Source organism: Wasmannia auropunctata, unplaced genomic scaffold, assembly GCF_000956235.1.
Source record: "Wasmannia auropunctata unplaced genomic scaffold, wasmannia.A_1.0 LD336097.1, whole genome shotgun sequence".
NCBI classification, from domain to species: Eukaryota; Metazoa; Arthropoda; class Insecta; order Hymenoptera; family Formicidae; genus Wasmannia; species Wasmannia auropunctata.
This window is the reverse complement of record NW_012026793.1, coordinates 890367-905647: the sequence shown is the minus strand read 5'-3', so window position 1 is coordinate 905647 and position 15281 is coordinate 890367. Positions and strand designations below refer to the sequence as shown.

At 33.2% G+C, this 15281-nt stretch overlaps 1 protein-coding gene across 2 annotated transcripts in view; it reads right to left on the bottom strand.

Annotated features, from left to right (window-relative positions):
• LOC105462496 overlaps window positions 1-5217 on the bottom strand; it is an 11557-nt gene extending 6340 nt beyond the window's left edge. For both annotated transcript variants that reach the window (XM_011709131.1, XM_011709132.1), the window contains exons 1-3: window positions 5115-5217; window positions 2050-2363; window positions 1031-1306 (exon numbers count right to left, since the gene is read on the bottom strand). In XM_011709131.1, the coding sequence (XP_011707433.1) occupies window positions 1031-1306; window positions 2050-2311 (538 nt within the window). In that variant the 5' untranslated portion in view covers window positions 2312-2363; window positions 5115-5217. The remainder of the gene's footprint in view (window positions 1-1030; window positions 1307-2049; window positions 2364-5114) is intronic.
• Between the last annotated feature and the right edge of the window lie 10064 nt (window positions 5218-15281).

The following is a 15281-nucleotide window of genomic DNA, read 5'->3' as shown; positions in this document are numbered from 1 at the left end:
CTATTTGCCCCCCCCCCCTTCCCTTATTTCTCTAGACTTTAATATGTAGATAATGAACATTTTTTGTGTTTTGTTCAAGATCAAACCGTGTGGAATCTTATACACCGACAGAAAAAAAGGGATTCCGAAAGTGTTGGCCAGTGCGCCATCATTTTGGACATAAGAAAAATAAAAAAATATTTTTTTGGTTTCTTGTATATGACGTACAACAATGTCCTCTAAGCAGATTTTAAATAAAGTTACTCACAAAAAATTCCCAAACTTAAGGTATCATTTTCAAATCTCAGAGGTGGTGAGACCCCTTAATAAATTCTAAATCTTTTTAAATTACTATTTTCTGTACAAGTACATATCGAAATATGTACACTGAGAAAAAAATTGATTGTACGGACTAAATTTATATAGTTGTTTGATCCAATCGATTCAACAATTATTTAGTTGCACAAAAAAATATAGTTCATTCATGTCAACCATCAAAATATTTTAATCAAAAATTAACTAAACTCAATTAAAACATTTTGTTTGAAATACTAGTAGTATTTATTTGTGTTTACATGCTATAATTTAATTATCCAAATAATATATTTGTTTAAATGCCAAGTATCAAACTGACTAAAAAATGCTGGGGATAATAAATAGTGTGTATTTTTAATCGGACGGTTGAGTTAAATACAATAAATTTTTGTTGAAACAAAATAGTTTAGTAAAAAAAAATAGTATTTTAATTATAATAATGATAAATTATTTTATGCCATCGTTGCAAAATATTTAGTTAAACGTTTCGGACTAAATATTTTGGCAAGATGAAACAAATTTTGCATTAAAAAAAAAAATTTTTTTCCTCAGTGAAACAATAATATATATTGGTATATCTATATTTAGTCTGAAATGTTTTGCATCTGTTTAGTACACGTTTCATCGTAAAGAATTGCGATTACACGAACGCCAGGTTATTTTGTTCATTATGATAAGTTAAAGTGCTGATAACACATACAACACGACATGCTACATTCAATTCTGAGGCACTCACTTTTCCGACAAAAGAAGAAGTAGTAGACGAGGGAGAAGACGAGGGTGATGCCCTTTATCGGATCCTGCAAATGGCACAGCACCCTGTTCCGATCGAGGGACAGAGTGATTAGGATACCCGAGAGGGCGTACAGAGTGCTTATTTTGATCAGGCCGCAGCGGGGTATCTTGATCCGCATGCTGTTCGGTATTAACGGCGGCGGCGGTGACACCCTGTCCACGGCAAAGTAGACCAATCCCAAAATGCAGGCGGAGCACAGGGCAGTGAAGAGGAGTCCTGCGAGAGTCACAGAGGAGCGATTGGGAAACATATTAAATTGCCGCGAATGAAGCGGAAAGGTCAAAACGACATCGTCACTAAATTAATTGAACAGTCAATATTAATGAATTTACCGTGTAATTGGAGTAACGTCCAATTTTGGCCCCGTTTCGTTCAAATAAATATTTTCATTCTCGTGTTTTAGTCGATAACGTTAAAAAATAAAAGAGTCAACTGTTAATAAATCCACAAGTAAAATTAACAAAAATAAAAAAAGATATATAGTCTAATTTGAATGATGAGTTTTTTTTGCAGCTTTTGTGTCGCGAGTTTCTTTTAAAAAAATCAGATCTTTGCTATTACAGTGCTTTACGTAACTCGGTTGTTCCTGTTCGTGAGATGTACCCGCATCATACTAGCCAGCGCTAGGATATAATTTTGGAAATGACGAGAACCCGAGAGCTATATGCCGCGCGTACATCTCACGGCGTATGGGCGAACGTTCACGGATATAAATAAATTGTTTGCAGTAATTGCGATCCCCGAGAAATTGATCCCCGAGATGTCTAATCCCGAAATCCCGGAATTGCGAGATCCGCCGCGCCGCGCCGCGCCGCCGGTCGGGCTTGGCCGTTCAATTTGGCGTTACACATTAATTTAGATATTACGTGTACGTCCCATACTGGTGCAATCCATAAAGGCTATATCGTGTGTGTGTGTTCGCGCGCTCGTTTAGGTGCATACATGTTCTGTCTGTCTACCTGTGTAAGCGCTGGAGACAGAGGCAACGCTCTCGAGATAAAGCGGATAGCTGATAACGAGGACGGTAACTGATACCGCGACGGACACGAGGGTGGCCAGGAAACGGAGCTTCTGCCAATTTTCGCGATCGGTCGTATCGAACAGCTTATCGCCGCCGGCCTGATAAGCGACATATGGCGACTCCTCGGTGTCGGTGTACTCCTCAATCTCGACGTCGCTGCCGGTGCAACGGAGCTCCTCCTGCTCCTCGTCGTCCATCATCGTCGACACGCAGCTCGTTAGGCTCGCCAGCTTGGCGGCTCTTCTCGTTACTCTATCGAAAACAAGAACGCCATGGCTTCTTCATTTCGCCTCACAATGACGTGAATTTGCAATACATCTAAAGATACACCAGATACATGAAAAGAACGATTTTGTTGAAAGATCTAAAAATTTTGCTAAATACAAATCTGAAAATAATTTTTTGTTAAATCATCAAAATACCTTCTTGAAATGTTAAAACTGATAAGCATTGCCATAAAAGTTTTAATATTCTAGCAAATTTTGACTTTTGCACAAAATTATTTTAATTATTGAACAAAAATTATTTTTAGATCTGGATTCAGCAAAATTGTTCTCTCCGTGTAGCAATTAAAATATACTCTCTCTCACACACAGACACACGCTGGATGCCACCTCGTTTATTTTATCATTTGTATTTTTAACAATCTCTATTTTTCCGTTTGTAATTGTATATTTATGTCACGTGAATTGTGCAAATTTAAAAACATCTGCTATGATTTAAGACGCTTATATTTTTACCAATAAATAAAGATAATTTTTTTTAGATTTTAAGACCAACATTATGAATTGTTAAATTTTAATTTGTCTACATTATAAACTTAAATTAAATTCAAATAAATATCTTGAAATATAAAAAATGATTATTAATAACTATTCAGAATAAATCTAATAATTCCACTTATTATGTGAACATTTGATATTTACATTGGAATTATATCTGAATTACAAAATGAGAATTAAATGGTCGCATTTAAGTCTAGCTGTATTCATGTGGCATTTGAATACGAAATTCTGCCTTACTAGTTCGAAATATATGGCCGGGACCATTGAAAACGAATAATGTATGATGTATGTAAGTGAATGGATTAATTCGCGCAATTCTAAGAGAAACGCTCAGATTGGATATCAAGCACAGGAATAATATAGATCTATTTCTTAACTGTAAACTAAATATCCAATAAGTATGTACTTAAAACGTTATCTATAATATTTATCTGTATTTTTACTTTCAAATCTCAGAATATTTGTCGGAAAGTACGATTATTATTTTCAATAGAAATTATTATTATTATTCATTTATAAATTAATATTGCACATTTGTATTATTTTATTAAAATTGCCCTTTGATAATTTGCGTCAGATTTCAGAATAGAATTCCGTTTATAATGCCGCACATCGTGTATTTCGATATTTGTATGTAATTTAATATTTAATATTTCATGTGTGAATATATATATATATATATATATATATATTTCTGATTCTTTACAAATGTTTTTTGGCACATAAAATTACAAGCAAAATTCTATCCTACATTCTGAGGACACGAAAAACAGATCGTCTAAAATGGGCTCAAAGTGAAACTTTCATGCTCGCTGGAATTAATTTCAGGCTATACTATCCTGGAGCGCAGCGTTCGCGAACCTCGCCCTTTTCGCGGGCTACAAAGCGGTCCAGATGCGTACGGGAGTGGAACGAGCAAAATTGCGGATTAGATTGCGTGCTGCTCACTATCGTGCGTAAGTAAACCGTGAGGCTTAGGGAACGCAAGTAAAAAGTTTCTCTCTACATTTAAAATTATATTCTCGACGCATCACATTCTATAATATAAAAGGAATAGCATTCGCGTCAAAAATGTATTTTGTAAAAAAAATATTTATTTCAATTAAGTTACTGTAGAAGTATAAATTTATCAGAATTTTTACTTGAATGATTATTATATTCTTTTTAAAGTCAATTTTATATTCTTAGAGCTTAAGAGAGAATTCTATTTATAATTTTATGCGCCTTTTATAAAATGTATATAAAAAAGCATCAGCAGGAGTACACAATTATAAAAAATATATATGAATATAAAGCTACGGATAGAATTCTATCCTGAAATTCGATGTAAATTATAGACCGTCTAAAATGGGCTAAAGAACTAAAATATTAAAACGTTACTATCTTAATATAAACCGTAAAACGTTCAAAAGCAACTAAAAGCGGAATATACAACATTATTATTAAGCATAAAATTTATTATTAGGCAAGATCCCGCGCGGCGACCGAAAATGTTATTATTAATTTTGTGCTACCTACACATCGATCACTAATTATTTAATACCTTATCGTTTTTTTATTTATTAAAATAAACGATAAAGTATTAGTGTGTCCGGCATCATTTAAATTAAATAATGCGAACCATAAAATATTAATTTTATCAAAGATTAATTTTTTAATCATAGATATTAAGCGCAAGAAATATGCCAATCTAATGTTGACCACACCATACCGATAAACAAGTAGCGAGTGTCGATTTAGTAACAGACAACACGTAAAGCAAATAAATCCAATCTTACATACGATTATTTCATATCTAATGTTATCTGATTCACTTGAAACTAATTAATAAAAAATTCGAGGGTTCTTATGACAATCAGAAAAAAATTCAGATTTTTTAAAAATAAATTTTCCCGATGCTTATAGACCGTCACTTGTACTGAGACTTGTACCTTCAGAGAGAAAGAAAAAGATGCAAAAGGTAAGACAAAGAGCGCAGACTGCTCCGGGAAAAGCGCAACGTAAACAAAGCAATGCCTGTCGTCGAAAGAGACGTAGAATCCGCAAAACGTCGCATCGCTCAATGCTGATTAAACTGCTGGATATCCATAATTGTTTGTACATTGTCTCTAATTACTGAATTATTCAGCGAGAACGTGAGAATAATTGATCGGACGAAGACGCGAATTAATTTTAGATGAAATTCGGCCCTTATACGGTCCAAAATTGTCAGACTCACCCTTGGACGGGAACCTAACCTGACACCGCCCACCCTCGGGGAAAGCGTTTAACACCCCGGGTGTCCCCTGTGTGTACCGTCGTGTCGCTGACGCGTCCGCGATGCGGCCGACGGCGGCGATGACAGCGGCGGCGGCGGCGGCGGCGGCGATGACGATGACGCACGGCGCGCCTTAATCGCGAGTACTGCGAGTCGCGCGATAAGCCAAGCGAAACAGCGAAACCGCGACTTCATCCCATCGTGGGTGACGGCGAGAGGTGCCTCTTCGTGTCGCGGCCTCCGCCACCAACCTGCCTCGTCAGGACCGTACCCGACCGCGGCGGCTTGATAAGCGAAGTCGAAACGCCCACGCGCGGGACTCAGTATTGAGTTATTAACGAACGATATCGAATCGATTGTTAATAATTCAATACGGAAAATCTCAATACGGATAGGAAATCGATATATGGAAACGAGAAAAGTGATGCTGCTGGATGCCTCCGTGTACTCGGGGTGGACCTCCTGCAACAGTTTGCTGCATTTATTTCCGTATTATGCGCCTTGAGAGGATTAAATTTTTAACAATAAAATTAAAGTTAAATTTTCCTTAAGTGTAGATTTCTGTGATTAATTTAATTAAAATACACACAAATATAATTAAAAAAATTTTAGATTAAATGATCGAGATCGAGAGAGATCTGCTTTGAATATGTAATAAAGTTCAGAAGGATCGTTTTCTCCTGCATGCTTTTGGAATTAATTTGAAAAATTGATTACCCAAAGAAATTTATCGAAATTTTTCCAAAGTATTTGTGTTCTCAGAAAAATAAATTTGTAAGAATGCCAGATTTTTCTTGCAGATAACAAAGAATAATAAGAGGATAGCGACGTCGGTGAATGAGACGAAAAACGATTTCGAAACGATGGTGCCTTTTGCGACGTGTACGCTCTTGATTTGGCGCATGAGCGCAAGATATGCGCGACGCAAGTCACGCTTTGTGCGCGCCGCTCGAGGATTAATTCCAAAAATTCTGAATTATTCGTCGCGCGGAATATTGAGAATAACGTGAGATGTCAGGAACAGAGCACGTTACATCATTTTCCTAATCCGGTCCTAATGGACCTCGCACGTGGAAGCATTAATCATCATTAGCCAGGGCGGAACATACGCGACGAATTATCTACGCCATCTACGGTAACTGAAAATTGCGAACTACAACATAAGATCATATATGACTAATCCTTTTTACGATAGGAAGGTCTTTACAAGTTTAGAATTATTTTATGTGAACTTCAACAAAGTGTGAAATAAAAAAACACATACCTATATTTTTACTTGTTTATCTCCAAAGTAGCACACCTTTTATAAACACGGTAGAATATAATTTAAATTTCAAAATATGTACATAGCTATCTAATTTAATTACAAGTTAATTTTATAGTATTTATTTGGCAGTAAAATTTTAGAACTAAAATTGAAACATTAATAATTGAAAAGCTTTTTAATAATTTTAATCTTTTAAACGAGATACATGGATATTTTTTTTATTGCTTCCAGGCGATCGCAGCGCTACAATTTCAAAACGTCCAAACTATATATTGGCTCTATTTTAAGTTTTAACAATTATTTACCTTAAAATCTTGCAACTTTTATTTTACTGAAATTTATAGTTATAAATATTAAATATTTTGTGTAGTAAATCGCAACTTAAAATAATAAAATAAATTTTATTTAAAACCAAATAAAATTTTATTTATTATGATAGAACTTTTTGGAAAATTTTTTTATTTTTAGAAAGAATTTATCATAGTATCAATAAAAAATTAAACGTGAGAGCACAATAAGTTACAAAATATATGAACATTTTTTATATATTTTACTTTCTGCATTAAAAAAGTCGTCAAATCGAGCAACTTTAATTATTGTTAAGGTTTTACAATTACAAGTATTAAATACTTTGGGATGCAAATTATTCCGTTTGATCTTATTTTTGCATAACAAATGCAAACAGTTATTTCCAACGTATTTTTGCCTGCTGAACGCGAATCCTTTGCAAAAGTTGACTATCACGTCATTTTCAGAAAAATTGTGAAAATGGCTTTAAAGAGATCAAAAACAATAATTTTGAGAATTTTCAAGACGTTGTAACAAATTTTTTTGCTTAATTTTGTTAATGCCACATAAAAGCAATTTTTACCTTTAAAATGCATTTTAATCCATTACGATTTCTTGTTTTTGAGATATAGCAATTTGAATATTAATTGTTTTTCTCATTTAACACTATTCGACAAAATTTAATTATTTCTTTCATCATAAGTGTGAATAGTTATTTTCGACGTATTTATGCCTGTTGATAAAAGTTGGCTGCATGTCACAATTTTCAGAAAAATAAAATCGTCGTTTTCCTCTTGATGCATTTTTTTTCAAAATTATGACGTGATAGCCAACTTTTGCCAACGGATTTTTATGTTCAGCGGGCGAAAATATGTTGAAAATGACACTTGATGAAAGAAAAAATTAAATTTTGTCGGATAGTGTTACATGAGAAAAAATATTATATGTACTCAAATTGCTATATTTCAGAAACAAGAAATCGTAATGAATCAAAATGCATTTAAAGCTAAAAATTAATACTTTCATGTGGCATTAACGAAATTAAGCAAAAAGATTGCTGCAACATCTTGAAAACTCACAAAATCGTTGTTTTTGGTCTCTTTGAGATCATTTTTCTTAAAATTGTGATGTAATAGTCAACGGATTCGTGTTCAGCAGGCAAAAATACATGGGAAATAAATATTCGCACTTGTAATGCAAAAATAGGGTCAAATTTTGTCGAACAGTGTTATAATTTCAACTTGTAATAAATATGTTTGAGCGTACATAAAACTTTTTTTAAATAGATAGTACCAAGAACTTAGTACGCAGTTTTTTATTTAAAAAAAAACATTACGTCACAATGATTATAAAGTCAACAGAATTAAAACATGAAAACACAATAGATTGCTAAACCGATGTTAATTTTCACGCTACCTGCTGAGTGTATTTAAAAGGCCATCAAGTCTGTCACATCAAGGTGTAACAAGCGGCATTATGCGCGTGCTACTCACGAACGATTGATACAAATGCAAAACTGAACTTACCGGCTAACTGGCCGAGTTAACGAGCCTCGCCAGGCTCTGAAAACTCGTTAGGAAATGTCCGTTAGGAAATTGCGGCGAGATCGGAGTCGAGTGATCGTGGGAGCTGTGTGTTTCAGTCATCCAACACGGAAACGGAAAGGCCAGGGATCTGCATGCAATAGACGTACCGCGTTCGAATCACGTATCGCGTGCAAACACTCGACTTCTGATTTTCGGTCACGACCGAAATCAGCATTCACGTCTGAGAGGTGTTAATCGCGAGGAAACATTGGCAATTTTAGATTCGCGTCTCTACAAACAAATTTGAATGTTTCACACAGCAACTTTGTAATAATGCAGAGATTTGTGCAAAATTATCAATAAAGTAGTTTCCGATTATATACAGTCACCAAACTAATTATCCGGACAATGCGTTAATATATCGACAATTTCTAAAAATTCAAGATAGAGCAACTTTATCAAAAATTATCGTAACGAAATTTTTAAAAAAGCATTTTACAACTCTGAAATCTTCAGTTTTCAAGTTGATACTTTAGAAAACGATTAACTGACTTTCTTCAGAGTTGCATTTATACAAATGGAAATATGACAAATCGCAAAATTTTTTCTTAACTTTGCAAAGTTCCACGGCCCGAAATAAAAACCGCACTAAAAAGGAGGTGTACAGTTTTCGAAAGAATAAATCTTTTTCTTTAATTTGCTTTTTTATTGAACGTTGCACGATTTTTTTTTTACCGAGTTATTCAACTTTGAAGCAAAAATGACCTTTTTTGCTTTGATGTGATTTTATTTATTTTATTGATTAAATCTGTATATTTAAATGTATAATAAATTTTACTAATACTTTTGATGAAAATATATTACTAGGAATAGTTTTCATTTCTAAATACTATTATCTTTATAAAATTACAATATTTGATAAAGTTATAGCAAAAAATAAATTCCCAATACCTGTATTCGGATTATTTCGTGACTGTAACTCGATAAAAAAAATTTTAAGATAGAGCAACTTCGTCAAAAATGATCGTAACGAGATTTTTAAAAAAGCATTTTACAGCTGGAAATCTTCACTTTTCAAATTAATACTTTAGAAAACGACTAACTGAGTTTTTTCGGAGCCGCATAGATATAAGTGGAGGTATGACAAATCGCAAAATTTTTCCCAAAATTTTGGAACTTTGCAAAAAACTTTCCAAAGTTCCATGACTCGAAATAAATATCGCACAAAAACGAGGTGTATAGTTTCCGAAAGAATGAATTTTTTTCTTTAATTTGCTTTTTTGAATTGAGTGTTGTACGATTTTTTTTCACCGAGTTATTCAACATCGAAGCAAAAAAAGGTCATTTTTGTTTCAAAGTTAAGCAACTCGATGAAAAAAAATCGTACAACGCTCAACAAAAAAGCAAATTAAATAATAGATTCATTCTTTCGAAAACTATGGACCTCGTTTTAGTGCGATTTTTATTTTGGACCGTGGAACTTTACAAAGTTAGGAAAAAATTTTGCGATTTATCATATTTCCATTTGTATCAATGCTTCGACGAAAGTCAGTTAATCATTTTCTAAAGTATCAAACTTGAAAAATGGAGATTTCAAACTGTAAAATGATTTTCTAAATATCTTGTTATAATAATTTTTGACAAAGTTGTTTGAATTTTTAGAAATTATCGATATATTAATGCATTGTCCGAACAATTAGTTTAATGACTGTATGTGTGTGTATATATGTATATTGCCTATGATAAATTTTTTTAGTCACTCAACATTGCGAATCTGATTTTTTGATCCATCGATATCTCTATTATGTAATTACAGTCGAACCTCGATAACTCGAACCTCTACAACTTGAAAACCTCTATAAGACGACAATTTTATTTATTTCCTTCCACTGCGAAAAACCTCTATATAAATCGAAATGAAACCTACCTTAACTCGAATTATTTATCAGATATTTAGATTATGTATTATTTTACCTCTGCAACTTGAATTTAAAATAGCCAGACCTATACAAGTCGAAGTTCATTTCTATAAGTCGAACTTCTATTGTCGCTGCCTCTGTAATTTGAAGTTGTAGCTATGTGTAACCGTGAATAATAGCCTGGTATTTTGTTTTATGATTACATTTATTATATATATGCAATAAATAATTCACTGTCAAATATTGATTTTTTTTCTTTAAAAGCCATTATAATCGGAAAATTATAAACTTTCGTACAAAGTCTCCGTAAGTCGAATTTTCATATGTACAAACTCTCTTTTACTCGAATTTCGATAAGTCGAAAACTATAATTTAAAGTGTTTTTCTGTTCCCTTGAGACTCGAAGTTCGACTATAGAAACTTTTAAATGAAATCAAACCAATTATGAAATTATAAATATATATAAAAATATTCTATTTATAATATATTAATTAGAGTAAACTCGGTATATACGCCGCGCGAGGATTTATGCCGCAGAAATCAGAAAAAATAGGAGAAGTGAAACTAATTTTCTCGCAACCACTCTGTTACATGCCTTTATGTTATATTAGTATTATGTTGTGATTTCAGTTTTTTACTGTTAATATTTATAAAGTTATTGTAAGTTAAATCGATTTATCACTGTAATAAGTAGCGCAATCATAAGTTATAATCTACATAAAATGATTATTGTAGGAAATGTAAAAGGATTCGTGGTTATTTCGTGGTAAATAAGTGTAGAGAAATTGTAAAGGATAGAGTATAACAAAATACAAGTGCTTAGCTCTTGTATTCTTTAGTTTATTGTCTCCTATCTGTTTGGGATATACGGCATTTTTAGCGCGTGGGATTTATGCCGTAGCACAGACGCTATATTATTTATTTATAAATATAAAAGTAAACAATAATACAATAATACGCCCTTTACAATACATTAATTATAACATTCATGTATGTATAATATATACTTATGTATGTACTTATTCATAATCTGTATAAATAATACGTTCTTTATTTATTAATTAATGAGTAAATGCAAATTACGTTGTCAATTCACGAGTTATTCACTATTATTATTTAGATTATTTGTGTATTTTTCGAGTTATTTATTCCACTCATGAGTAGCCGTGTAACTCACCCCTATTTTTATAAGGCAAAAATGCAAGGGTTTAAAGAAATTTCTTTTTTAATATAAAAAATAAATAATTTGGATTCGTAATATTTTTTTATAATAGTAAAACAGTATAAAGTTTTTACTGGCATAGTTCATTTAACTTAAACTTAATAAATAATACCTGACAAATTAAGTTTTTAATAGGTGCGACGTATATACCGGGTTTACTCTATTATATTAATATATATACTGTATTATATATATAATAATTTGTATAATATATGTATATATTATATTTCTACACTGCTTAAAAAATTAGTTAAGTTCTTCTCTTTAAAATTTGCCAGTTATTGTCGCGTTAATTTTATTATCGGATTTAATTTTTGCATGGGAAGATCAATGCGTTTGTGCATGAAACCGTTGATGGAAATAATTAATAGATACTATATCGCATACGGATTACGGTTTGGTCCATCACGATGTCGATTACACCAGAATGTGTTCCACATACCGACGAGATTATTGCATCCGCTATACGGGATGAAAACCGGACTTAATCAATTCTACATTGTACGGTGTCGATCTCATTATGAAACTCGGACGATCTGCAGCGTCGGGATTCCAATGATTGCAAATCTGCGTAGCCGATCTCACGTAGCCGATCACAGGCTGAATTTTCCGCGGGAGTCGAGCATCGCTCTTCATATGTATACCTATACCTACCGCGGTCGATCCCATAACTTTCGTCAGACGGAAGTCTGCCCAAAGCAGTTTCGTTTCTTTTTCTTTTTTTGTTCCGTGTTGTACATATCCGATATGGAGCTCGGCAAGAAAAACAGTTCGAACAAAGGGAACGAAAAGCGCAAAGTTAGTCGGACTCACGCGAAAGTTTATAAAAGCAGAAGCCTGCTTCGCGGTAATTACCGTTATAATGTTATAAATCTAGCTATTATCCCATTACGCGGTTCATGTACACGCATACTTCCGGATTCAGAAACTTTACCTCTATAATGACCTGCATGTTGGCGTAAGTAAACTACGTAACACCATAATAATTCTTTGTCAAAGCAAGCCTCACGTCGATATATCGTAAACTTGATATATTTTTTTTTCTTGCACTTCGGAGGCGGAATCTCCAGAAGTTGTTACTGTAAAGAAAAGCTTAAATAAAGCACGATAAATTCTATTTCTAATTTTTATTTGTGCACGCGCGCGCACAAAAGCTGCCCTACAATTCGAAACCTTAATTTTATTTACAGACTCCATCTTCGAGGAAATTTTTTCTCGAAATAGGAAACTTTTCTCGATCCAAGTTCCTGGCTATCGCAATTAAATCGAGGAAATTTTTTTTAACATCGCTTCGTTAAAGAATCGAATTATTTCATTATAATTTCAAATTGCTGTATTTACTTAATTTTAAATATACAATATTCACAATTAATATTTATATTTATATTGTAAAAAGATCCAATAAGCAACGGACTAATTAAAATGGCGATATTTTCGACGCAAGATTATCTTCATTAATGCAATATATTTTGATGAAATTTAAAATCTTTCGAACACAGAGATACACATATATTCGATTTAATACTTAATTGCAGCAACAATCGTCCGAAATCGCGCAAAACAATTCCTGCATCTCATTTAAGAGTTTATAGTCGCTCGATTCGCGTTTCTTACCGTGCAGAGAGCTCGAGAGAGATACTTGTTTTATTTCTCAGCAGGATCAAGCTGAAAGAAAGGGCGTCTCCCAATATTGGAATCGTCGGTGAAATGGATCTCCTAACAAAGAGTTAGCAGATACCGCCCTGTACATTACTCGCTATACCCCGTATTTACTCCGCCGCCCTTTTTAATTAAAACGTAGCCTGTATAGTCAACTGTGTGTCTCGACTTTTGCTCTCTCCCACTTAATTCGCCATATCCGTGGCGTCTTTGTGATCCACTTTGCGGTTCGCTCGCGCAATCGTCGTCTGTCGCCGCCGTTTAATATGAGATATACCGGACATTATATCGAGGTCGATTGATAGGCTTCCGTTATTTGCCAGCCCGGGCTTCGATTATCCACCGGACTGTCGGCTCAATCAGCCAATTCCGTTGGCCGCAAACAATAGCGATACGTAACGAATCGTGTACACCTATCATCAGCTATTGTATCGTACGTGTCATACAGTATTACAATATCTATTACTTCTCATCAGATTCTCGAATATACCATGCCAATATATATATATATATATATTTTTTTCACTGTATATGTACAGTCAAACCTCGATAACTCGAACCTCTACAACTTGAAAACCTCTATAAGACGAAAATTTTGTTCATTCCCTTCCGCTCTACTGCGGAAAATCTCTATAAATCGAAATAAAACCTAACTTAACTCGAATTATTTCAATTTTTTTGTCAGATATTTAGATTATGTATTTGCCTGACAAATAATTCGAGTTAAGGTAGGTTTTATTTCGATTTATAGAGGTTTTTCGCAGCGGAGCGGAAGGGAATAAACAAAATTTTCGTCTTATAAAGGTTATCGAGTTATCGAAGTGCGACTGTATTTAGATGTATTATTTTACCTCTGCAACTCGAATTTAAAGTATCCAGATCTCTATAAGTCGAACTTCTATTTTTACTTCGAAGTTGTAGCTACGTGTAATCATGAGTAATAGTCTGGTATTTGTTTTACGATTACATTTATTACATATATGCAATAAATAATTCACTGTCAAATATTGATTTTTTTTCCTCTAAAAGCCATTATAATCGGAAAATGATAAATTCACGTACAAAGCCTCCGCAAGTCGAATTTTCATATGTTAAATACTTTTTTACTCGAATTTCGATAAGTCGAAAACTTTATAATTCGAAGTGTTTTTCTGTTCCCTTAGGATTCGACTCATCAAGGTTCGACTGTATAATTATTTTTAAACATAGATATTCACGGCGTTTTGTTATTATTTGCACACTAACTTCTCGACTGTATTTCGATCGACTCTGTACACTGAGAAAAAAAATTGATTGTACGAACTAAATTTATATATTATAGTTGTTCAATCCAATAGTTAATTCAACATTTCTTTAGTTGCACAAAAAAAAGTATAGTTCATTCATGTCAACTATCAAAAATTTTTAATTTAAAATTAACTAAACCAACTCAATTAAATTATTTTGTTTGAAATACTAGTAGTATTTATTTGTGTTTGTATGATATTTAGTTATTCAAGTAATATATTAGTTTAAATTCCAAGTATTGAACTGACTAAACGATGCTGATGGGGATAATAAATAGTGTGTATTTTTAATAGAACGGTTGAGTTGAATACGATAAACTTTTGTTGAAACAAAATAGTTTAGTTAAAAAATAATATTTTGTTTATAATACTAACAAATTATTTGGTGTCACCGTAGTAACGTTTAGTCGAACGTATCGGACTAAATATTTTGGTAAAATGAAACAAATTTTGCGTTTTTCAACAAATTTTTGTTCTCAATGTATGTATTTACTCCGTATATGCAAGATTTATTTTCTCCCCTTTGGATCTATACCGACACTGTCCCAATTTCCAATGATTAAACTTCCGAAACTCCGAAATAATAGTTTCCTCGGAATAATAATTCTTATTTTTCCCGCTTCTTTCTTTCCTGCACTCCCGCTCCGACTATTCTTTTAATATCGCATTTCTTCTCCATTCAGGACTCCTAAACTCGATTCTCATAAGATCCGGGCTTAAATTGCGCTATTGAAAAACGCATAACGCGGTTGTTATGGGCGGAAATAAAACCAGCTTTCTTCACAATCCTTTTTCAATCTCAGTGCCTATTTGTCTTTGGCCTACTTCTTACTATGTCAATTTTTAGCAATTCGTACAATTAGACGTAAACACAAATGAAGGAAAAAGCAATTTTCTCGTTTCTCTTTCCATCAAGATCGTCGTTAGACGCATCATGCAGGCAAAATTTTTATTTCTATCT